At 44.5% G+C, this 26,405-nt stretch overlaps 1 protein-coding gene across 1 annotated transcript; it reads right to left on the reverse strand.

The window, feature by feature from the left end:
- Positions 1-3,477: 3,477 nt before the first annotated feature.
- LOC311033361 (uncharacterized protein) lies at positions 3,478-6,688 on the reverse strand. Its single transcript, XM_084040705.1, has 2 exons — positions 6,515-6,688; positions 3,478-5,762 (listed from the first exon to the last, which is right to left on the reverse strand). Exon 2 carries the CDS (start codon positions 5,744-5,746, stop codon positions 3,692-3,694), a length of 2,055 nt encoding a protein of 684 aa, XP_083896831.1. The 5' UTR covers positions 5,747-5,762; positions 6,515-6,688; the 3' UTR covers positions 3,478-3,691.
- Between the last annotated feature and the right edge of the window lie 19,717 nt (positions 6,689-26,405).

Here is a 26,405-nt window from a genome sequence, read left to right on the forward strand (position 1 = left end):
GAGTCCAATAATTTTCACTCTACATTTGTACAGCACCACAACATGGCAAACTCACTATATAATGGACTTTAAACTCACTTTATGGTGGACTATATAGTGAGTAGTGAGTGATTTTGTACACAACCCTGGCATTGTTTCTCAACTGTACAATGTCCTGGCATTCAATACTAATTTTAAAAACACATTTAAGGGATTCCTTCGGGGTGTAGTTGATTCATACCAATAACAAAGAAACATGCATTTATCACTGTTTGGTAGCATAATTGCAGTTGTGAGTGGAACTACGGTACTCACTACAGAAGAAATATATTTGAACACTGATTTGACCTTAGCCTGGGCAAATGACACTAAACACAGGCAGGGCAGAGGAAAATACATGAATGTAATCTGATTGCATTGAGCCTTTCTAAGAGACCATAATAATCAATAAATGAAAAGCAACAGAGAACTTGAGGCCTGCTCCAGAACACATCTCTGAAAATATGACAACAATAACTGCAGTGGAAGCCACTAGTGAGTTTAGCTTTTTTCCCCATGTGGTCAATGAGAGAGAATGTGCCCGCTCATCCGCACAGCAACGCCTGAATGGTCAAACCTCACCACCGTGGTTCACCAAGTTTACGTACAACTCAAATTTGTGTATGTTTTCTCCACAGTGGATCAGTTGAGCGAGTGTGGGAAGAGAGGGAGGGAGCATTTAGTGTGTGTGGTGTTTACTCTCACACAACATAATTGAGCTGAGTCACCGCCTATGTAAATACTTGAGAGTAAATTGATTCATAGATCTTGGCTGAGCTCTTCTTCTTGCGCTCGATACAATGAGTCGTCTGAGGGTCAAAGATTTGTGATGAGCAAAGACTCAAGAAACTTAAAAATGAAACAACATACAAACAAATGCATAAATAGAAGTGGGGGCTTAAGTATGCAGGTCTTTTTTTTAAGTGAAAGTATTGACTTATTGTCAGCTAAGGGACCGTTCGGTATTTATGGAATGGACCACCGAGGAAAATTGGGGGTTTGTCTTAATATTCATTGTTGAGGGGTGGGTCATCCAACATCTTTTAGTCTGGGGGGGTTCCTCAACTTTTGTCATGAAAACAGCAACATTTTGTAATGGGAATTTTGGATGTTTGTAATTTATAATCAGAATCTTTGTCAGGTCAGACGTTGATCCGCATCTCCTCTTCTCAACTGTTATGCTATGACTAAAATGAATGCCTGTTTGTAGGTGATACAAGCATGAGTGCCACATGACATAAGATAATTTCAGAGGACATTATGACATCTGTGTTCTGTACATCTTGTCTTTGTTAGATAGGACATGAACCGTCTTTTGTCTACAGTATGATTCCTCCTCCTTAAAAGGGAGATTGCTGTTAGACTCAGGGTCGTTTCTGCTGACTCTGAACCTTTGCATCAGAAGGCAGGGGCGAACATTATTTTCCTCTGTGGATGAAAATACTTTGTCGAATAAACCTCGGAGAAAAAGCTGATCCTGGTTGTTGATCTTTATTGGGCAGATTCAGAATTCTACCACTGAAGTATCAGTGCACTTAACACATTCATTTAATCAGTCAGATCTAGTAGTGCTCTTATGACGGGGCAGTCATATTATACGACTATTAAAGTCCTAGTCGGCAAGTCCGGAGGATCGAGGGCACTCTGTCAGATTTTGAATGTTTACAACTCTCACGCTCCTCCCCCACGACCACCGAGCTCCTTCCCCTCGACTTCGTGCCCTTTGAAATCCCTTTGATCACGCCACATTTGAAACGTGGGTCCGATGTTGACTCTCGTTTTATCACAGGCACCGTCGCAATCTTTGTTTTTTCCTTTTTCCGTCCGACAGGAGGCAGCAGTGAAGACGCACCAGAGTGCGTGAGACAGAGGGAGGTTCCTCTCCAGCTTCACTCGCAATGGGATTTATTCATGGAGCACCAGCCAGATCACCCAGCGCCATGACCGGTAAGTCGGGCCACTCTCCGTGCGCGCTGTCGGTCCATGCCGGTCTGTGCCGGTCCGTGCCGCTGTCGGTCTGCGCTTTCGGTCCTGCTGTTGGTCCGTCCGTGCTCTCTGTCAGCGCTCCCCGTGGGTCCGTCCGCGCTGTCTGCTCTCTGCGCTGTGTTGCGAAACGCCCCCCTTTTGGATCTCCTATCATCCTGCAGAGGAGTTCGGCTTATGCAAATGACTCCTTTCGTTACGTAACGAAAGGAACTGAATCTGAACAGCCTGTAGGAGCACCGTTTTACCGGAGGGTGGGCTGCAGAGACCATGCAGGAATTGCTTGTTTTCCTCATCCTGGGAATTGACAGGCTCAGGGAGGACCAGTTTATAGGTGTAGAGACCAGAGAAAACCTGTTTTTCATAATATGGCCCCTATAAGATTTCACACAGTCACCGAGTTTGTGTCTTAATAATGATAATAATTGTTTAATGCTAAAAAGATGCAGAGGAGGTGAACATTTTGAGTCATGAATAGTGTCTGCAGGTATTACAGTTTTTTAGGATTGCTAAACAACAATGAGCACAACTGCAGCTATGTGCAAAACTCACAGTCTGCATCAGTTACCTCAGCTAAACAGTTTGCATCACCTGCAAAACCGGCTCAGTACAGAAACACTTTGAACAATTGTCATGGAGACAACTGTCACTCAGAACACACTGACAGGAAAAACACTACACAAGTACTAATACACAAGTTTTACAGTTTCAATAATAATAATAATAATTTGAGTCACTTCACACAAATCAATATTTTCTTTAAAGAAAAGAGTGAAATTCTTTCATGTGAAAATGTTTATTTTGTAACATGCCAGTTTTTAAGGGGAGTGTATATATATATATATATATATATATATATATATATTATATTTTATATTCACAACGAGAGGGTCCCGGGTTTGATTCCCGGTTCCTTCTGTGTGGAGTTTGCATGTTCTCTCTGGGTTCTCCGGCTTCCTCCCACAGTCCAAAGACATGCAGGATGGCCTGTCTGTCTCTACATGTCAGTCCTGTGATAGACTGTTTACCTGTCTGTCTATACATGTCACCCCTGTGATGGACTGGCAACCTGTTCAGTCCATTGTCTACGCCCCTGCCTACGCCCAATGATAGCTGGGATCGGCTCCAGCCCCCTGAGCCCTGAGCAGGATAAGCGGTAGACGATGGATGGATGGTTTACAGTTTAGACAGCGTTGAATTAACATTTGAAAAGTGCTGTAAATCCAGTGTTGTTCAGGTTGTGGTTAAAGACATGGGAGAAGTGTATAGTTTTGAAAACTGTGTTCAAGCAATGAAAAAGAAGCTAGATTTTGGTCCACATGAACTGCTGCTGTGCAGACTAGACTTTTACACATGTGACTTCAGTTGTTCCGGCTGTTGTTTAGAAAACAAACAAAAAACTGTTTTTCTTTGAGGCTTCATACAGACCTAAAAATCAACTCAATCAATAAGTGAGGGCAGCCTATATGGAAATTATGCCCTTTCTAAACAGTGGATCCTAATGAGAGGAAGAACAATGTTTCTAAGATTTGATCTCCACCTTTTTTATACCAAATAACAGAAAGAAGGTCTAAACAATGGCTAGTTGAAGCCACATGAAAGTGAGAACTGCTCCTGAATGCCAATGAGTTTGTTGTGCAAATTCTTGACGTGATCAGCTGTGAATAATCAATACAATAAGTCTCCGGGATCAGTCATCTGCCTTGCTGGAGCCTCCACACCACCCCGGCCTCCTCAGTGACCTGATCACACTCTTCTTGCGGCTGTGTCCGCTCCCACTTGAGGGGGATTTAGGATGGCCTTCCTCTCCGTTTGCCTCATCATCTTCCTTTGCGTTGGCTGTGCTTATTCTACGAGAAGCTTGTACTGTTTCCTCCGTTTTACCTTCTCCTCCTCCTTCCTCCTTCACCTCTTGCCTCCCTCTGTTCTCCTCCGGTGTCCCCTCGCTCTCAACTTCCGCTGTACAAGTCAAGGTATTAACCATGACAGGAGGATGGAGTCGTGGGGCAGTGGCCTTCACCACGTTGGATATGAGGGGAGGCTTTGGTGCCTTCTTCTTCGAGGTACGTTTCAGAGGTCGGGGGCTGTTCTGGAGCTCCAGATGTTTCCTTATGGCTGAGCTCAGCACCTCCGGGTCCAGCGTCGCTCCATGGACATCCCACGTCATCCCGTCCTCGTCCCATTGCACCTGCTTCATGCTGCTCCTCCTCCCCATCGAGTCCCTCTCCTCTTCTTGGAGGATCTTCATCTTCAGACACGATCGCCTCCTCTCCAGATCTTGCGAGGAGGCAGAGTTAACATCCCATGTCGGGTCCTCCCCTTGCCTTGCCTCCTCGCTGCTGCTCGCCGGGAACATGCTGGAGGACGGGGACACCAGATTGGAGTTGGAGCCGACTGAGGACTTCAGGTTCAGCCTCGATCCAGGCGGCGAGCCCAGGAAGGAGTGGGACCCCATGTTGGAATTGGATGTGTTCTTTCTGAGGCCCCATGAGGAGCTGATGGGAGAGATCGTCTGCACCGCTGCATCCACCAGCTCCGGCTGTGAAGTCATTGTACCTTCCTCCCTGAACACCTGAGCCTTTAAGGTGCCTCGGGTGTTCAAGTTGCACCTGCAGCAGTAGCCCAATAGGGAGTCACTCAAAGAAGAGACCAGGGGTGACCTCCAATCTCGCTCAGTTGAACAGCTTTGCCCCAGCTGCCACGGCAACGCAAGGTGGAAAATTCTTCCTGATTCCTGTCCATCTGTGGGAGAGTTGGTTGTCGGGTAGCTTAACGTTTGCGCTGGTCCTCTCACTCCTCCACCCTCGGATACCTCTGTGCCTCCAGGACTGTGCAGCGTTTCTACCACATTGTCAATGAGGCATTCGGCATTAGATGACGCACCTGCTTCGGCTAGGCTAACAGGGTTTGGGGTTGGGAGTGTAAAAGAAAGGGAGTTATTCTCCAGGAAGCCCTCATCCTCTGTGCTTTTGAGGCGGAGGATATCAGGGGAATCGCACGGCAAGGGTGAGGAGGTGCGACCCTGCAGGGGCGAAGGCAGCGTTGAGGGTGAGGGCGAGGATGCAAGGAAGTCATCCTGCTGATGTGTGCTTTGTGTTGGCATAGAAGAAGAAGAAGAAGAAGAAGAAGAAGAAGAAGGAATTGAAGGACCTTCTGATGTTAAAGTTGGCGTCTGCAGGGGGGAGTTTAAGGGAGAGGGTGTGGTTGACCAAGAGGTTGGTTTGGACATGGGGGAGGAAGGGGTTTCCTGGATGAGACTCGAGGGGCACGAGGTCCCACCTTTCCACACGATCGTGTCCGGAGTGCTGCTGCGGCTGTGTGTGCTGCCGCTGCACTCGCTCCAGCGATGCATGTTGGCGATCCAGCGCTCGCTGAGGGCGGGAGGGCTGTGCACGTCCGTGTGTTGGTCAGTCGCGAGGGACAACTGGTGGCCATCTGCGGAGTTGATGTGCTGCCACATGTGAGGGTGCAGCTGCTGCAGCGTCACCGAGTTGCGCTCAGCATGCGTGTTGGTGCTGGAACTGCGTCTCAGGTTCATGCGGGTCCAGGCCAGGTCCTGCTTGTGCGACGGCCCCGTTGCCATGACCACATCCATGGAGCTCTTTGAGAGGGAGAAAATGGGCGCCCGATCATCGCTGTCCTCCGCCTCCATGAGCCTAGATTCACTGGAGTAAGAGGCCGACTGGCTGACTGAGCAACAGACTGGCTGGTAGCTCTCAGCTATGGGGCGCCCGGGCCTCGCCATGGTAACAGCACCAGCACTGTGAAGAAAAAAGAGTGTTTAATTCCTTTTTCTCATCCTTCAATCATTTATTTTTTCAACCGCTTGAGCAAAAACAAATTATGAACACAAACATCAACACACACAGACACACACATCTCTGTACTTCTAGCTTTGTGAGGACACTCGGTGACATGTGTTCCCTACCCTTAACCATCACCACTAAATGCCCAACCCCCACCCTGATCTGAAACCTAATTACAACCTGGACCCTAAAACCAAGTCTGAACCCTCAAATAGGCATTTGACCTGAAAACACAAATTGGTCCTCGCTGAAATAGATCCCCACGTACATCGGCACAGACGCCCACACATTTGCAGGCACTCCCAGATTAGCCTAATGGGATTACACAATCCAGATTAATTGACTATTGAGACAAAATGGAGATTGATTGAGGCAGTTTAAGAGATCTTTTGGCCTTCAGTTGACATAAGACAAAGAAAGTCAGCAACGGTAGGAATGAATTATAGCGATTATAAGAAATTACATCTCCCGACAGCTTCTATCGCCTTATTTTATTCACCTGTATTATGCTTTTAAAGGGACAATTATATCAGTCATTCAGTCGATTGCTTATTTAAAACCAATGCTCCTCTGCTTGATAGTGGCGTAAAAACATATTAATCCATATTTATGTTCAAACTAACAACCAAAATGTCAAATGGAGCTACCAGTTAATCCACTGATGTGACACACATACATCATGTAAAAGTCGAAAAATAACATCTTACCTTTTAAATTTACGCCTCGTGTCCTGTTTTGCCCTCTTTGCTGGCACAGAGCAGCTTGTGCTAAATGGCGTCTCTCCTTCCTCCACCTCTTCCTCCCTCACCTCCTAAAGCAGGGTTAACCTCCGAGCGTTAAACACACACTATCTTCAGCTTGGTCTTCTTCTCTGTCTCTTCCCTCATAACTGGACCTCATGTGAAGTTGGCATCAGCGTGAAATTGAGGGTTTCTCCTTGTGAACGCATTGTGCACATAATGTGTGTTTGTGTGTGTAAAACAGAGAGGGCCTACTCTAACCTTTTAGCTCTGAGGATTATCTGTTATCTCATTAGCTACCGGCCAATCTCTGAACAGAGTGTGTGTGTGTGTGTGTGTGTGTGTGTGTGTGTGTGTGTGTGTGTGTGTGTGTGTGTGTGTGTGTGTGTGAGTGCATGGATGAGTGGCTAATGAGCATTTTGATGCTGAGTTAAGATCAGATCAGTGGTCAGAGCATCCAACAGTTTGTGAGACAGTTTGCTTAAATGTAAAGGGTTAGGATGAAAGTCAGTGGGATTCATCCTCCGGACGTCAAATTTCATAACAATTTTTCAGATATACCGACATTACTGTTCCCAAAGTCAATGCTGCAATGCGACTAAAAATCACATGAAGCAAAGAGACAAATATCTACCTCTTCAGTGTTTTTACCTCCTTAACCCACCCACCCATTTTTACATGCGAATTCAGAACGTAAATCTAGACATTTTCCCGCCTACTTCCTATACAGCTCAAACAATACAAATGTCAAAATAAAAGTCTGGAAGAACTGAAATTTACAAACGAAAAGCATCACAATTTAAATGAAATGCCTGAAGGGCAGCACAGTGTCATTTTCAAGATGGCGTCGAAGATGTGTATGAAAACCCTTAAATTAGCCTAGTTCCTTCAATATTTGACGTTGTCAAGTAATCTTGGTATCTAACCCCATGTTTTCTGGGTCTATGAATCCATTGGACTTGTCTAAATTGCACTGACATGATCACATACTTTAAATTACTGTAAATTACTGTAAGGTTTTATCTTTGTTTGGGGTGAACCAGAGATTGATTTAGCCGGTCATGTAAAGGCGAGGACACATCAGAACAAAGATTGGGCATCAGAGAGTCTGGATAGGTCCGTTACATGAGCAACATGAGTAGAAATAGTGCATAATAAGAGTAATAACTGTGATGGGAATTTTTCATTTAGCAGTTCATTATAGTATAATTAGTAGTTTGAGTAGTTTTAACTCGTACTATTCCAAGTGTCATGAGGTAACCTGTATTCTCCACTTATGTCATGTCATGTGTTACATGAGTTGTGAAATGCATCTTGTGACACCAGCACAGCTGGCAAGTCAATATGGATCTATGGACACTGATGAGTGGTTCAAACACCACATTCTGGACACTGAAGACTTCAGTGTCCAGAAAACTTGGCGACGAGGATGGGATTGGACGTGTAATCTGGACTCCGTCGGATGGGTGAGAAGCTGCCCTCCAGCGGAGCCCCGATTGCCGATCCAATCCAGTTGAAAGGACAACAGAAAACGCGGTGAGAAATTTTTAATTGTCTAAAACAGCCTACAGAGTCAGAGCAAAAGAATGTTGAATACGTATTTCTCACAACCATTGAGAGTTGTTGACAGACGTGTCATAGTTAAACCTGTATTTATTTGTTAGTATACGCCGGTGAATCCTGGTAATTCATTGACGTGCACAGCGGGTAATAATGAGACAGATAACTAGGGATGGGCAACCGTCGTAAGGGGAGACAAGCATGAAGAATGAAACGGGGAGCCGTGGTTGCAGCGTTGTCTTGGCTTATAGAGTTCAGACCGGTTGCTGCAAGGGATCCCAGGGGGGAATATAGCGCTAGCGGTAAAGTGTTGAAAACCGCAGGAATGAGAACAGTACTGTAAAGAACAGCAGAGCTCTTGGAGGTACATGAACAGCACATATTTGTATTCACTGATACCAGTGGATAGAAAACCCTGCGCTGTCCCAGGTTCCTCCTTCACTATGGGCCACTCATAAATATGATGTGGGACTCATGAAAGGCGCCGCACTATTGATAGTGCACCCCAAATTGTATTATAGGCCGTGCCTTAAACAATACCCACTCAAACAAGAAGCCATCGATGGTATAAAAATTATAATGGAATCTTTATTAAAATTAGGCATTATTGTTCCATGTGTGTGCACACCAATTTTCCTAGTCAGTAGCGCTACTTAAAAATTTAGACACAAGGCTAGCCTGAAAAAAACTCCAAATTGTAAAAAGAAGTAATCTATTTGGGACGTGATCACAAGAGGGGCAAATTCCTTTCTCCCAAATGTATTGCAGCAATTCAATCCATGTTGAAACCAATTGATGACGTCATACTGTAGGTAGTGGATCCCAAAATGACTTAGAAAGAGGTAAAACTCTTAGCGCGCATGACAAACTGACTTGGACTCTCGAAAATTAAAACGTTTTGACGACTTAAACTTTGACTTCTTTATCTCAGGCCCTGACTTTTGGCCTGTCTAGACTAGACTTATCGTTCACTCAGTTGATAGACCAGAAGGACTGTTACATGACATCAATTTTGTGCCAACTGCACAGAAAGGAGAGTGAAAATATGCTGCGATCGTACCATTTATAAATAACTTTGCTTTGCGGTGTAACTAATAATCAATTAAGACAGTTGAAGGTTCAACTGAGGAGAATGGAGATAACTTGTGCAGCTCAATACACAACTCTGTCCAAGTGAAAGCAGAGAAAGATTGTGCCATTCAGAGCAGACTAGGGGGCATTTGAGATGTGGAAATGTGAGTCAGAGAAAAGAGAGAGACAGAAAGAGAAAGCATGTGGTACACAGTAGGCTAATGGAGCAGGAGATTACATGCAGGAGCAGTCATTACACTGCACCTCGCACGTAAACGTAAGGATAGACAGAGATTTTGAGAAACTATGGTATGAAGTACAGAAAGAACCAGAAAAGTTATGTTTGAAGCATTTCTATTGGACAGATTAATGTTCTGCTGTGTCAGTAACTCCTCCCCTCTTGTAAAAAGAGAAAGACGGACACGGCACCGCAGGCCGTGTGATGTATTCAATGAGCGTCGGAACTACGATTAGCTTAAATTTGCCGTGCATCATATACGTGTTGCTGTGTACAACAACGGCCTTGTACGAGCAACTACCAGCTTTTTATCTGCCTCAGATCGACGTTCTCAGCTAAACTCAGCTTGTCTAGTAACGCATCTTCAAAACGTTGACGTAAATAAACACAAGGTGGCATCTCCCCCTCCCACCTCAACTGAAATGTGATGCCGTCGGCACACGTTTGCACAGCTCTTTTTGTTGATCTTTCTAAGGCCTTCGACACAGTCGATCATTCTATTCTGAAGCGACGACTGCTCGACATAGGTTTATCTGAGCAGGCCGTTGGTTGGTTTGATAATTATTTGTCTAATAGAAAACAATGTGTTCACTTTGAAGGCAGTTCATCCAATCTGCTAAATGTTTCTACCGGTGTGCCTCAGGGCTCAGTTCTGGGACCAATTTTGTTTGTTATTTATGTAAATACATTGGGCAGAAACATTCCAAATGCCAAATTTCATTTTTATGCTGATGACACGGTTATCTATTGTTGTGGCTCCACTCTTGCTGAGGCCCTTGGCAACTTACAGATTGCTTTTAACCTTGTGGAAAGTCAGCTCATTGAGCTAAGACTTGTCTTAAACGCTGTCAAAACTAAACTGATGATATTTTCTAATGGCAGGGAAGTACCTGTGTCTCCTCCCAGCATTTTGTCATTACAAGGTTGTGAGATTGAACTTCTGACCTGTTACAAGTATCTCGGCATTTTAATCGATGATCGGCTTTCTTTTAAACCACATGTAGAAAACCTGGTAAAAAAATTAAGACTGAAACTGGGATTCTTTTTCCGTCACAGATCTTGTTTTTCTTTTTCTACCAGGAAAAAGTTGGTTGCTGCCACTTTCCTCCCTGTACTTGATTATGGGGACCTCTTCTATATGTATGCCGCTGCAAACTGTCTGCGCTCTCTGGACACCGTGTATCATGGTGCCTTAAGGTTTGTCACTGGATGTAAAGCCCTCACTCACCACTGCACTTTATACGCCCGAGTTGAGTGGCCATCTCTGGCAGCACGCCGCCTTATACATTGGCATATTTTTATTTATAAAGTCATTTTGGGTCTGCTGCCCCTCTATTTATGTAATTATCTCTCCAAATCTCAAAGCAATTACCGCCTACGTTCAAATGAGTTTTATTTATTAAACGTGCCCAAAGTTAACACTGAACTTGGTAAGCACTGTTTTAAGTACGCTGCACCTGCTGCTTGGAATGCACTGCAGAAAACTCTAAAGCTAAAGGAGCTGATCAACCTTGGATCTTTGAAAACTCGTGTGAGAGAAATTGGAGCAGCTTCATACCGCACTTGTTCTTGTTTTAATGTGAATCCGAACTTTTAGTCCTGTTGCTTTTATCTTGTGTTGTATTTTATCTGTGTGTTTTGTGATTTCTGTGTCATGTATGTGTAGTAACTTTTCTGCTGCTGTCTTGGCCAGGCTTCCCTTGAAAAAGAGGCCATTGTGTCTCAATGGGACCGACCTGGTTAAATAAAGGCAAAATAAAAAAATAGGTTTCTGATGTTTTTAATTTTGCAGAGAGGTTGTTGTAAGGACAAATGCGGTTCAACCGTTTGCATAAATTAAATGGGTTTAGCCACGTACACCAAAACCCTACTCAGACGTAACACTTGCTGTTTCCCATATTTTGCATGCTCAGCTTCCTACCACAGTCCAAAGGCATGCAGGATGGGGATAGGTAATTGATGACTCTAAATTGCCCGTAGGTGTGAATGTGAGTGTGAATGGTTGTTTGTCTCTACATGTTGGCCCTGTGATAGACTGGCGACCTGTCCAGGGTGTACCCTTCGCCCAATGACAGCCTGGATCGGCTCCAGCCCGTCGCGACCCTGAATACAGGATAAGCGGTAGACGATGGATGGATGGAGAAAACATCTCATCAATCTGCTCAAAGATGACTTGGATATCATACAACGTTGATGGAAATGGCCTTCATGCACAGGTGAAAGCTACACTTCCATCACCACCTAGTGCATTCCAGCATCACCTGAAGACTGGGTGATCATCAAAAATCACAGGAGAAAACCCTGGAAGCAAAGACACTACACGGATCCCTTCCAAGTTCTCCTGACCACAAAGAGAGCAGTGCATTCAATGCAAACACATTCCAAGTCCGGAGAGAGAAGATCCTCTCACTGGTTCGACTAAGAGGCAAGGATGAAATAACACCTTCCTCCACCAGTAGCATGCCAAGCTCCAACAAGTGACAGCTGTGTCACCACCGACAGTGAGTAGTCAATCGCATCACCACAACCTAACACCACGCGAGGGGAGGAGTGCAGATTGGGTTCTGCCCGCACTCCGAGCTTCAATACACGTCAAGAAGGTGTGACAGTTGTGGTGATGTAGGAGACGTTCTCTGTCCAACAATGAAGCCATGGCACCCTTTCAGGTTGCATGGTTGGAGTTTGAGAGGAGAAGCATGTGTGTTACTATCACTAACTAGTAATGGCACCTTTCCTCATCTGTGAATTACAGCCTTTGGAAAAGTCCTCCACAACAACAAAATCATCCACGAAGATGGTGACGACGATGATGTGTTCCCAGAGCTGCCTCAGAGTGGAGAATATCTTGTCAATGGCAGACAAAGGAACACAGGCAAAGACAAACAGAGGAGGAGAGATACTGTGAGTACAGAAATCAATCGCACGACCAGGAGGTATGGTTATGACATGGAGGAGGAGACCTGCAGTAAGAAGGAGCCTCCGCAGGTCAAGTCTTCCTGGTCGGAGTCAATGAACCAGCTGATAAGGAAACTGGACCACCTTAATCTAGACATAGAGAGGGCTCTGAGTGCAAACTCCTCCCCCTCCGACACACCCTGCACCCTAGGATGCTTTTTCAAAGTCCACGTTACAACAAGCCCTGAATGAGTGAGTTCTCCAAAGACCAGACAGAGGGAATCATTGTCTCACTGTGGGAACTGGATGAAGACATTCACAAGCTGGAAGCTGTGTGCTTGCAGGAGCCTGGACACTCATTCTCAGCAGAGCACCCGTGGACCCAAGTCCACAGGTTCATGAAGCAGAGGATCTGTGCCCTACTCTCAATCTGGACTCCAGTCCTCTACTCACTATCCTCGCAACTGTTCTTGATTTCGGGCCGAAAGTCCTGGATCTCCTACGCATGGTGAAGCACAAACCGAGCTCCATCACCTTCTCACACTACAACCGTCCATCCGGATCTGGTGGACATTCTTTTATCAATGAGAGTTTAGATGATGGAGAGTTTTCACTGAAGGAGCCCACAGAAAAGGAGAAGATCAATGTAGAGGATGAGAAGACTTCTGCAAACAAAGCTAAGGATGACAAAGATAGTGATGAGGATTGTTTGTAAGGAATAAAATCATGTGTCTTCTATGAGTTAGAAGGACAGCAAAAGCTCTCAGGGACTAAGAGTTATTATGATGTGATGTTTTAAATCACTGTGAGTTTACATCATTGATGTCTCGCTCTTAAAGTCTTTGTGTACTGAATGAAGTTGTATGCTTAGCTGTTCGACTGTCTTTTGTGTTTGTCAGAGAATGACAAAAAGGGAGAAATGTGATGGGAATTTTTCATTTAGTAGTTCATTATAGTATAATTAGTAGTTTGAGTAGTTTTAACTCGTACTATTCCAAGTGTCATGAGGTAACCTGTATTCTCCACTTATGTCATGTCATGTGTTACATGAGTTGTGAAATGCATCTTGTGACACCAGCACAGCTGGCAAGTCAATATGGATCTATGGACACTGATGAGTGGTTCAAACACCACATTCTGGACAAAGTTCTCCGTCTACACAAACAACGGAACAATGCTTCTCTGATCACACGTCACAAACAACTGTATAAAAAGCCCTTCTCAAGACTGAAGACTTGTCAGATTCTTAAGGAGTCTGCCCCTATCTGGCCAGATAGTTTGCTCTGAAGCTGTATGTCGGTGATGCGGTCCGCTTAGACACCCTGTTTGCGAGGGCTTTGACTTATTAGACTTTGTCTGTTTACAGTCTGTCTGTAGCGACTGCTAGCCTGTTTTGGACTCTTTATAGAATAAATTACTAAAAGCGCTGTTAGGAGTTGTATTCTTATTTCTCATCAGGTGATCATAAACTGATTTCCACCACAATAACTAGTAATGCTAACTAAACTAATGCTAACTAGTCGATTATGTGCAACGTAATGGCAGCTAGCTGCTAGTGAGCTAACAACAAATAGATCAGGCTAATCTGAGGGGATCCAAACTCACACACAGTTTTGATCAACATGTGATCAATGTATTGCACTTCCTTATCAGCTCAATACATGTGCTGCCATATGCAGACTTTACTGTATGCAATTATGGTAAAGCAACAGTTGTTTTTGATGGTTATAATGAAGATCCTTCCATCAAAGAAAATACACATCAGAGACGTAGTGCAAATACTCATCCCATCGTTAGTGGGAAGAAAGGATGATTTCCTTTCCAGATCTTCTAACAAACAAGGTCTTATCAATCTGAAGACCATGGAGCTGAAGAAAAAGGGCTGCACTGTTATCAATGCATTAGCTGATGCAGATGTGGACATTGTCAAAGCTGAAGTCAAGGCCTCAGAACATCAGCCAACAACCTTGATAGGAGAAGATACAGACCTACTCATTCTTCTCCTCTACTATGCTGGGATGAACAACAGAGGCCTCTATTTTTGCTCAGACAAGTCCAAAGCTTATAAAGTGTACAACATCAGTGAGATGAAACAAGTCTTGGGTAGTAACTTGTGTTCCCAGTTGCTGTTTATACACGCCTTGACAGGATGTGATACAACGTCCCGCAATTTTAGTGTTAGCAAACAGACAGCAATCCACTTGTCAATGGGAAATCAACCATCCAGTCCTGTGCAAATGTGTTTCTGCTCCAACATCAAGCAAGGGATGTCATAGAGGACCATGGGACCAAGGCCATGGCAGTTTGTTTTAGCGTAAAAAGAGTAACGATTCACTTGCCTCTTTGCGGTACAAACTTTTTAGCAAGACATTTTTTACCGCCAAATAATGTGTTGCTCAAGAACGTCTGCCTCCAACTGAGTCCTCAACCAAACACCACTGCCAAAGAGTTTACTTCCAGATCATGGCGTGGATTGGAAAGGAAGGTGACATGAACACAATGGATTGGGGATGGAAACTGGTGGAGAACCGGTTCCTGCCAGTTATGACCAGCAAGACTGCTGCCCCAGAAGACCTCCTGCAGATGAGCCACTGCAATTACACAACTGCCTGCCGATTACAGTACCACACAGTTCTAATTAATTTATTCTTTGTTGGAATTGAAAGAATGGTTATGAACCACAGAAACCACCAATACAAGGCAAAACGATACGAGAAAGGAGAAATATGCAATTACTTCAGGGAAATTGTACTTATTTTTCACATAAATATGCTTGTAAACAATCACTTTAATATATAATTGTACTTGTAATCACTTATTTATCATGCACATAATGCTAATTAGAATATTAAATGGTTAAAACATGTATCTGGCACTAGCATTCCTGGTCCAGGAGTAGAGGTGTAACGATTCATTCGAATAATCGATTCATCGATTGTCAGTCCTATAGATTCAACTAAATCGATATGCATAAATAAATAAATAGAATGAATCGTTTTGGCTTCACCAATAATCGATATAAATGCGTTTAATCGTATGAATTGTGATTCTTAATTATGATTAATAATTAATACATTTAAGACACTCTTTCCCCATCCAGCATGTGTAATGAAAATGTTAAAAATAACTGAGCAATGTTTAATTACATTTTTGTATTCAGCATAAAATATTATGCAGGACTACTTTTTTATAGAATAAATATGTTATTTTTTCACCTTTCAGAAGAATACAGATAGTCTCACTCGCATTATTGCATGTTTATTTAATGGATATAGAATTCTGGTTACAAGTTACTGAATCGAATCGTGGTTTACAGAATCGAATCGTTACAAACAATATCGTCCTTGAATCAAATCACCAACTACTGTATATCGTTAATCAAATCGAAAACCACATTTTGTCTGGAGAAAGGAAGGAAGCTTGTTGGTAAGTCAGAAACTAATTGTAGATTTGGGTTTAGGCATTCTGTGAGTAAAGCTAGTTGTAACATTTAGGCCCCCTACACACGAAGCAAAACAAACTTTTTTTCTCCGTTTTGCCTTGGCCTCGTTTCAAGAAAATCCGCGTCCAGACGAATCCACTGAAAACGATTCAGCGCGCTGTAGTACATATTCCAGGCCCTTATGCGGCGCTGTTTCTGCTACCACCCGATCAATAAACACCCATAAGATGACAATTTGGCCCGTATAAATAAAACCAACAATAAGCACCAACCAGTGTTGGGAGTAACGCGTTACAAAAGTAATGCATTACTGTAATGCATTACGTTTTGCTGTAACGCGGTAATGTAAGGCATTACAAAAAAAAAACTGGTAATATTTTACTCGGTACAATTCTCAGTAACGCGCGTTACAATGCATTTTAAACCCGAAATCAATTGACTCTACATTCGCGATCGCGAGATGGGCATACGCTCCACTTTTGGAAAAGTGTGAAAGCCGGTTCGTGTAACTCTACACTATGTTAATTCATCGCTGTTGTTAGCAGGCTCCATGAGCTGGACACCGACTCACGGAGCGGCTCCCGGTCGGTCAGAGCGCAGCCGACCCCGGCAGTCACACCGAGGATCAACAGCTGAGGGGCGCCGGCGAAGAGGCGGAGGCTCCTATTCTCTCCGTCGGTTTTGAACCGCTTTTATGTCCGCGTCATAACGCTTTTGGTGCGTGTTTAAAACAGTAAGTTTACTTCAAAACGCGAGCGTCAGACGCTGTCAGAGCGTTTATGAACAGTGTTTTAGAGCTCCCCCTAAATGTCTCAGGTAGGCTTTCAGGTAATTTCACGGCATAACACAGCGCCTTCCGGGTCATTAAAAAGGACGAACGGCAAATCTGGAATGAAAAATGGCACTGTTATTTCATCCCCGAATCCCATTCATGAACACAATATCTAATATCAGTTAACGAGTCGTTTTCCGTTTCCCGTTTTTAAAACGAATAACGGGATACGAGTCATTTTCCGTTCTTCGTTCTTTTATTTTGAAGCGAAAAACATCACATCCTGCTGTGTAATGAGCTGCATTGAACACAAGAAGATCTATTGAGAACAAAAAATCTATTTTTCCTTTTTTTTTGGCGAAAAGTAATGCAAAAGTAATGTAAAAGTAGTGTAATGCCTTACAATTCAAAGACAGTAATATTGTAATGTAACTAATTACTTTGAAATGACAGTAACAAGTATAAATAATGCATTAAGCTTTTGAAGTAACTTGCCCAACACTGGCACCAACAGCCAATAAATGGCACCAACAGCCAATAAATGCCTACATTCATGGGAAGTTAGCTAGCGGTTGTTTGTTAGCATCGTAATAAAGTAGCTTTTTCCCCAGAATATCGCCCCCCTCTCTCGGCTCCGTTTTTTTTTCATACAGCGGCCCTGATACGCCGTCGTACAGACGAGCAGAATATCTGCTACGAGCACGGAGGCCGCCATTGTTGTTGTTGTTACGGGACGTCGTGGGGGAAGAAGTCAGGCTCGAGGGTCGAGGAGCGGGGCGATGACGTCAGCGTTTTCGTTTTCGCCATCCACACGAAAACGAACACGAAACGGAGGGGGGGCGTTTTTTTTTCTTTTCCACCCTGAGAGCTGGTTTCAAAAAAGGGCATTTTTACGCCGCGGAAGCGCCGGATCCGTATGAACGGCAGGGCGAAAACGCACAAGACTTCTGCGTTTACGCACTGAAAACGTTTTCGTGTGGACAGGCCCTAAGTCTTGTCTAGATAGCTTGTTGTTTAAATTCTTGTGAAGCTGTGCATACTGAGTGGCCAATTACCTAGTTTCAGCCAGCTCAGCTGTCAATAGACTTGATTGGAGGGAGGGGCCCCAGTCTGCGCATGAGGTAAACTGAGCACTTAAAAGGTTGTCACTACAGCGTCAGCTGCAGCGTCAGGACAGCAGAACGAAGACAAGGGAGTCTATCTGCGGGAGTCCAGAGAGGATGTCCATTGAGGTAGGCATAACATCTCAACCCCCTCCCTTCGCAGCCATGTGTCCTATCCCAGTCAGGACATCAAACTGGAGAAGATTTGACCAGAAACCCTTCGCTCGAGGCTGTAACCCATCCAATCTCTGCTACCCACCATTCCCACCGGTAAGAAACTTGAAGTACTAGGGGGGCTGTGGAACTGCCAGTCTGCAGTCAAGAAGGCGGACACCATTTCAGCATATGCCTCCGTGCAGACTCTTCACTTCCTGGCCCTTACGGAGACCTGGATCACCCCAGAAAACACTGCCACTCCAGCTGCCCTTTCAACTGTCTACTCGTTTTCACACTCCCCAAGAGGAACAGGGCAAGGAGGAGGAACTGGGCTCCTCATCTCACCCAGGTGGTCCTACCAGGTCCTTCCTCTGGACCACCTACCCCGATCTGCACTTGAATTCCACGCCGTCTCTGTCACCATTCCTTTCAAGCTCAACATCATAGTGATCTATCACCCACCCAGTCCTCTCTGTGACTTTTTAGATGAGATGGATGCCCTCCTGAACTGCTCCTTTGATGATGGCACACCACTCTTCGTCCTCGGTGACTTCAACATCCACCCGGGAAAGCTGCACTCATCTGAATTCATTGACTTCTTCTCCGCATTTGACCTTACACTCCCCCTCTCTCCACCCACTCACCGGGCCGGAACCAACTTGACCTTGTCTTTACAAGATCCTGTGGCATCTCGGCACTCTCTGTTACCCCGCTCACCGTGTCCGACCACCATTTTCTTCACTTTCAGGGACTTTCTCCTTCCCATGAAGCGCACCACATCCCTCCCCTCTACACCTTGAACTGTCACCAGCCGCCACAACCTGAAATCCCTCACTCCCTCCACTCTCCTCAACAGTTCTTTCCTCACTACCATCCACAGAACAGTTCTCCTTAATGTCTACTGAGGAAGCCTCCTCCATCCTCCGTCCTCACTCTCCTCTTCTTTGGACACTCTCTGTCCCCCCATCTCACGACCTGCGCGATCATCTCCCTCCCCTCCCTGGCTGTCTGAACCTCTGCGAACCAACAGATCATTGTTGCGAGCGGCAGAGAGAAAATGGAAGAAATCGGACCAGCACGAGGACCTTGCTCACTACCACCATCTCCTCTCTGACTTCACCTCAACTGTTTCGGCAGCTAAATCTGCCTTCTACCTGGCAAAGATCAACTCTTCCGCCTCCAACCCCAGGAAACTCTTCTCCATGTTTTCCTCTCTCCTCAACCCTCCTACCCCTCCCCCTCCTTCCTCCCTTACTGCTGATGACTTTGCAACTTACTTTACCAAGAAAGTATAAGACATCAGCTCCTCATTCACGCCTATACCCTCCCAGAAAACGTCTCCCCAAACTCTCAACTCTGATGGCCTTACCAGCTTTAGCCCCCTCACCTCTGAAGACGTCCACGCACTTGTTACGTCTAACCGTGCCACCACCTGCTCTCTTGACCCAATTCCCTCCTCTCTTCTCCAAGACATCTCACACGACATCTTGCCATTCCTCACCACCCTGATCAACTCCTCCCTCACCTCAGGTGTTATTCCAGCGGCTTTTAAGACTTTTAAGCTACAGTGAAGCCCCTCCTTAAAAAACCCACCCTAGACGCTGCTGACATCCAAAGCTACAGACCTGTATCTCTTCTTTCATTCCTCTCTAAAACCTTGGAACGTGCCGCCTACAACCAACTGTCATCCTATCTCTCGCAGAACAACCTCCTTGACCCTAATCAATCAGGATTCAGGACTGCTCACACCATTGAGATGGCCCTCCTCACAGTGACAGAGTCCCTGCGAGATGCCAGAGCCTCATCCCACTCCTCCGTTCTCACTCTCCACGACCTATCTGCTGCATTTGACACAGTCAACCACCAAATCCTCCTCTCCACCCTGGCTGAACTTGGAACAACTGACTCTGCTCTCACCTGGTTTACATCATACCTAACAAATCGCACCTTTCAGGTCACATGGAATGGCTCTATGTCCAAACCCTGTTCTCTGGACACGGGTGTCCCTCAAGGCTCAGTATTTGGACCGCCTCTGTTCTCACTATACACCAGGGGCCTCATTTATAAAGCTTGCGTACGCACAAAACGGGGCTGGAAACGTGTGTACGCCCCTTTCCACGCAAAGGTTGTGATCTATAAAAACCAAACTTGACGGGAAAGTGTGCATACCCGAAAGCAAACTCTGAGGCATGTGTACCGGTACGCAAATTCTGGAGACTGGAGGGGAATCAGCAATACAGATGTCAGATTGTAGGAAGTAAACGTGAGAAGAACTATTATAGTTTTGATGACTCGCACACATTTAATTTCACTCCATATCATACGTTAGATCCGCGTTATCATGAGGAACTCAACTTCATAAACACCTTCTTTTAAAATCCAACCCGTATCTTAAATCAAAATAATTTCGAAATATTGAATCAGCGCTGTCACCGCAGGAGGAGGAGGAGACGGCCCGTCTGCATGTAATACAGGATACAACAAATACCCTCCATTAGATCACTGCAGAACAAGCGGGAATAACTAAATATTCTCCTTATTTACTGTGCATCAACACACATACATACAGCCATTAAGCCATCGTATACCTGTTTCACTTTATCCTCGTTTTTAAACCACCAGAGCGCAGAGGAAATGCTCTATAATGTTTACCACGCTCGTGCGCGCTCAGTCGTGGAGTGTGGAGAGCGCAACTTTACCGAACTTCAGGAGGCAGACTCCACCACCCGGCAAAGGTGGTAGAGTCCCCAGCATGATGAGCCTCGGCCCCCTGCCCGACTGGAGGGGTATCAACAGGGCCCAAGAATCCGTGAGGATGTCATGCTGCGTTTGTAAGATAAGGAAGACAACAATGTTCATTTTTAACGTATTGTTTTATTAATAAGGCCATTTTTTTGCAACACAGTGCGCGTTTGCTGTAGCTCATCTGCAACGTTGTTGATGGCGGTGATTGTGTCTCGCTGAAGTTGCAGGACGGCATCAGTGTGCACCCGACCGCTTGATGTGCCATGCGCCTGGGGTGCACTGCTGCTTTGCGCCGGACCCGGACGCTGTGCCGAAGGCCCGTCACCGTCACCCTCCTCACGACACCCTCCTCTGAGCCCAACGCTGCAGACTCTGGAAGGACAGAAACGATTTAACGTTTTGTTTTATATATAATAAAAGTTTAAAATCTGTTTACCCTTATCCCTCTGGTCTCAGTCGCGTCTGATCTCCCTCCTTTTCAGACACAATCCCCGTCAAAGTCACATCAAAATCAAACTTCCTCAAATACGCAAGCGATACATTGAATACATGTTGGTAAAGGAGCAGAAAGATGTCATTTACCTTCAGATCGGACCACTTTTTCGTAAGTTTCGCCACCGTCCGCTCCGTCCCACTGACGCCGTGGACAGCAGCAGCAATGTGTTGCCCCTCGCACTGCTTCTTTTTATTCGTGATCCCGCTGCTGTGACCACTAAATTATTTTCCGGGCCTCCACCTCCCCAACAAGTGTCTCTTCTCCGTTTCTGAAAAGTTACGTTTCTTCGCTTTTCTTCCTGGCCTGTCGCCGTGATTCACCACACGGAAACGATTGCATGCCGGCTCATTAATATAGTAAAATGAGGGCGTGTACAGGGCGGGATTCAGGTACGCACACTTGTAGGTGATCCTGTGATTTATAAAGGAAACATTGTGTATAGCTTGCGTGCGCACAGTTTTATAAATCTGATTTTTTTTTGGCACACGCAAACTTTGGCTTTTTGGCGTACGTACACTTTTAGTAAGGATCCTATGCACAGTTTTATAAATGAGGCCCCTGATCACTAGGTTCTGTTATTACATCGCATGGATTCTCCTACCATTGTTACGCAGATGACACCCAGCTGTTCCTCTCTTTTCCCCCAACCTCTGACACTCACATTGCAACTCGCATCTCGGACTGTCTGGCTGACATCTCTGTCTGGACAACTGCACATCAACTCAAGCTTAACCTGAATAAAACCGAACTCCTCTTCATCCCAGGGAAAGACTGCCCTTGCATGGACTTGTTGGTCACTGTCGAGGGCATCACAGTATTGCCTTCCTCAACTGCGAGGAACCTGGGTGTAATCCTCAATGACCAACTATCCTGCACCCCCAACATCACTGCTGTGGCCTGATCCTGCAGATTTGCCCTCTACAATATCCGCAGGATTCGGACCTTCCTCACAAAGGATGCAACGCAACTCCTGGTCCAAGCACTAGTCATCTCCCGGCTTGACTATTGCAACTCTCTCCTGGCCGGACTCCCGGCCTCTGCGACTAAACCATTGCAGCGTATCCAGAACGCTGCAGCACGCCTTGTCTTCAATCTACCCAAATTCCCCCATGTGACCCCCCTCCTCCGTGACCTCCACTGGCTCCCCGTTGCAGCACGCATCCAATTCAAGACGATGGCACTGGCCTTCAGGGCCATCAATGGAACGGCACCCATCTACCTTCAAACACTGGTCAAACCACACGCCCCGAAGCGAGCACTTCGCTCCTCTACTTCAGCTGGCCGGCTGGTACCACCATCGCTGAAATCAAACAAATGTCGCTCAGCAAAGTCCAGACTCTTCTCTGTTCTGGTGCCTCAATGGTGGAACGAACTCCCGACCAATGTCAGGACAGCAGAGTCATTTGCCATCTTCCGAAAAAAGGCTCAAGACTCACCTGTTCAGACTTCACCTCGACTCTACATAGCATGACCCACTAACAACCCCCCCCCCCCCCCCCCCACAAAAAAAAAAACCTTACCTATAGCACTCTGATCATAGCACTGTTGCTCTTAAGGTATGTTTTGCTGAACAGCTACTACTTTACTCAGACTAGGATCTAACACTATTTTTAGCTCTTACTTTATCGGCAATGGGGTCATTCCGTGTCATTTCATCAAATTTCTGAAAATCTTCCCACCTGACCATCTCAGAATGTCCTGAAAAAATTAAAGTACAAAGACACACTTGTTAATAGGACTAATCCAAAATATTAGGTCTCTACTGTCAATAGTTTTCTCATGAAACATCATTGAATGAAGGGTAGTTTAGACGGTTTTTGGCATCATGCTCTGAAAAGCCATTTTTAAACAGCAATATCTGGAAAACTATCTCACCTGTGGCCTTCAAAATTTTTTACAGAGTATATCTGTTACTAATAGCCTCCAGACATGGAATATCAGGGATGTAGCTCAATGATAACCTAGTATGGTAGGTACTTAAAAAGGGGCTTGTTGAAATAAAGTAGTACATTTGAAGAGTGGCTGAGCTCCCATTTTTGTAGATAAAAGACTTCTATCATTTCTGCCTCTATCTCTGGTGTTGGCTTAAACATTCTACAAAATATGGTCTCTCTTAGATTATTAGTTTCACAGATATTAAGGCTCAAAAATGGAAGTAAACACATCTTTGCCCAACTTCAGAGTCATATTCCAAAAAACTGACAACAAGTATCAGGTCCAAACTTACTTTTTTTGAAAGATCATATTCTTGTTAAAATCATATTGTTATGACTGTAGTCATTTCGTGAGTTGTTTGTGCACTGTGCTTGCTTTGTTTTTCCCTGATCTCGTATGCAAATAGGTGTGTGCCGTGCCCGTGTCCTGATTGGTGGAGTGGTTCCAGGCTTTGCACTCGATTGGCTGGCTCTCAAGCCCAGCTGATATTTAAAGAGCCAAGATGGCAGACGCCGGGGGCAGCAGGCATTTCCTCATCCTCCTCCTCTCCCAACCGGCCACACTTATGTATCAGTTTTGTTGTTGAGTAGTCTTTTGTTGGTTTGAGTAGTAAGGGTGGACTGCCAGTTTTGTTAACATCGTTTTCTCCTGTTTATTTAGTTAGGGAGGTAAGTTTTGTGTCATTTCTGTTCTCCTCAGTTTATTAGGTAAGATTTACTTCCCAGGAACCGTTATGTTTGTTGTTTTGGCCTTGGTCCACCCTGGAGCCTATAGCTATTTGTATTTATACTTAACTGGTTTTGTCATCATCTTTAGTTTGTAAATAAATCATTTTCTTATTATTCTCATAGTATTGTGTTTGTGGTCACTTGGGACTTGGGGAAGATGGGGGCCTTTTCGTGTTGTGTCCTAGACCCCTAGACTGGGACATAACAATATAAAAAAATCGGGAGGGTGTTTTGCCTCATTTTGTCGCAGTGATTTTTTAAAATCCTGATATTGGTGGGGTTTTTGTGTCCGTTTTTGGTACTGCATGTCTTAATATCCTACAAGTAAACATCACAGCAGGGCAATTCAAATGTGTTTTTTACCATTTACCAAAGACTTACATGTGACTAAATGCTACTGATAAATTTAGCCTTACGAAAACATTAAAATGTAGCACAGTTGTAGTTACAGAGGCAATACGTCCTTGAATGTGAGTTAAACATGGTGAAAGCAGCTTTTAATGTCTTAAACCATGAACAAACACAGCATAATATTGAAGACTGTACATTTGGTCATACTTTAAGTATATAAATTACACAACCAAATCAAATAATAATCTTAATTTGAGCATAAAGATTTTACATTACAGTAGAAAAGTCTCCAAAGTTTGATATTGAATAACAGTTTGTCTCTATGCTCACTATGAGACAATATGTGAGTTATGATCAGAAATGGTGGATAGGAAGTATCAGAGATGTTTCAGATGAAGATGAAGATGTACTGGTTCAGTTCATGCACCCACATGACCCTACCAAGAGTTTCTACTGGCCAAGAAGAGAAGACATGTGCAATGTCCCACTGCAGCATAGAATTGCAAGATTTGACTCCCTCTACAGAAACTGGGCGCATGTATGCCATCAAAAAAGATGAGCACAACAGAGCAGAGATGTACATTAGACAATTTGTAAAGTGACTGACAAATTAATGAATGTGACGAAGGAATTGGATCTAAAAGATGAAAAATGTGTGATCCCTCATAGTGAGCATAGAGACAAACTGTTATTCAATATCAAACTTTGGAGACTTTTGTACTGTAATGTAAAATCTCATGCTCAAATTAAGATTATTATTTGATTTGGTTGTGTAATTTATATACTTACAGTATGACAAAATGTACAGTCTTCAATATTATGCTATGTTTGTTCACGGTTTAAGACATTACCTCTTGCTTTGCCGTCCTATTTTTGAAGAAAAGGCTGAAAACGACATACCCAAAGTAAAATGGTTACTGTTTTTGAACCCTTATGACTACAGGCACAAAGCTGAGCATTCCTGAAAGATAACCCTTTGAATTTTCTTCTGCAGGTGTCAGATTTACTCTAAGTGTTACTGACACTGAGTTACTGCAGCTCAAACATAGTGGAAATTGCATTTTTTTTGCCTCGCCTAAATTATTTTTCTTTTTGAATGAAACAAGTTCGCTGTGGCTGTTATAGATAGGCCTAAAAGTTGAATGAAGCCACAGCCACAAGCCTGATCAACAACTGGTAGAAAGTAGATAAAAAGACACCCAAAAATGAGCTTTGCAAGTGCAGTGTTGTAGGGCAATGTCAGACGGAGCTGCATCTGGAACAAAGGCTACGTTCACACCGCAGGTCTTAATGCACAATTCCGATTTATGGCTCAAATCCGATTTTTTGTTTGGCTGTTCACATTACCTCTTTAAATGCGGCCTGTCTACGGATTGCTGTGTGAACAGCTCACGCTCCTGAAGTGACCCGCATGCGCAGTTGATCATTGATGACATCACGCCACAGCGGTGTTTACGGAAGCGAACATGGCAACGGCAACCGGTAACGTGGGACTGTATGGCTTCATGCTAAAAACAGTGTGTGGCGGCAGCCGGCAAATTTGTGAGCGGGTGATTGCACGAAGGAGGAAGAGGAGAAAGAAAATTCACATTTTAATGTCCTCCATGTTTGTTTTGGCTCCCGCCCGCTTTTCAATCAACTTTATTTGTCATTAATTTACAAAACAGTGCAGCGCGGGTCAGAATGACGTCAAAGTCGCATTAAATGCGACCTGGCTGTTCAGACTGCGGTCGCATTCAAAAAAATCTGATACGTATCCGATTCAGTACCACATTTAAATGTGGCCTGAATCTGATTAGAAAATGTCAGATTCAATGCGACTTGTGCTGTTCACATTGTCAAAAGCAAATCAGATATGGGTCACATATGAGCGAAAAAATCAGATTCAGGTCACTTGTAACTGCGGTGTGAACGTAGCCAAAGTGTTCCAAATGAGATTATGGGTATTTTTAGGTATATAATTCTACTTTTTTTTGTTGTTTATTTCACCAGTTCTACAACTACTACTAATAAAACCAACATTTTTTTAATGTTTCTTTACATAACAGCCTTCTGTAATGAGACGCTGCATAACTATATCTGCAGGTCACAGTCTGACCTTTCTGAGCTGCTGCGCTCTCAGCTTCAAGCCCCCTCCCCTCATGTAACATACCGCTGGGATCGTAAGCTCATTGGCTATAAGACCTGTCAGTCAAAAATGTACTCCTCTGCCTATTGGCTCTCTGCCTGGGGATTCTCGTGGTTGGTCAGCCGAGAGCCAGTGAAGCACTGGCTCTCTTGATGGACAGATTTTTCGGCCAATTGGGATCGCAGAATCATCGAAGGGGGCTTGTTTTGTCGCCAGGAAGTAGCGCTACACGGAGTTA

Source organism: Eutrigla gurnardus, assembly GCF_963514095.1.
Source record: "Eutrigla gurnardus genome assembly, chromosome: 22".
Classification (NCBI taxonomy): domain Eukaryota; kingdom Metazoa; phylum Chordata; class Actinopteri; order Perciformes; family Triglidae; genus Eutrigla; species Eutrigla gurnardus.

What these genes read in the sequence shown, in the direction of transcription:
- LOC311033361 (XM_084040705.1), bottom strand. Translation starts at nt 5,746, where the DNA reads ATGGCGAGGCCCGGGCGCCCCATAGCTGAGAGCTACCAGCCAGTCTGT.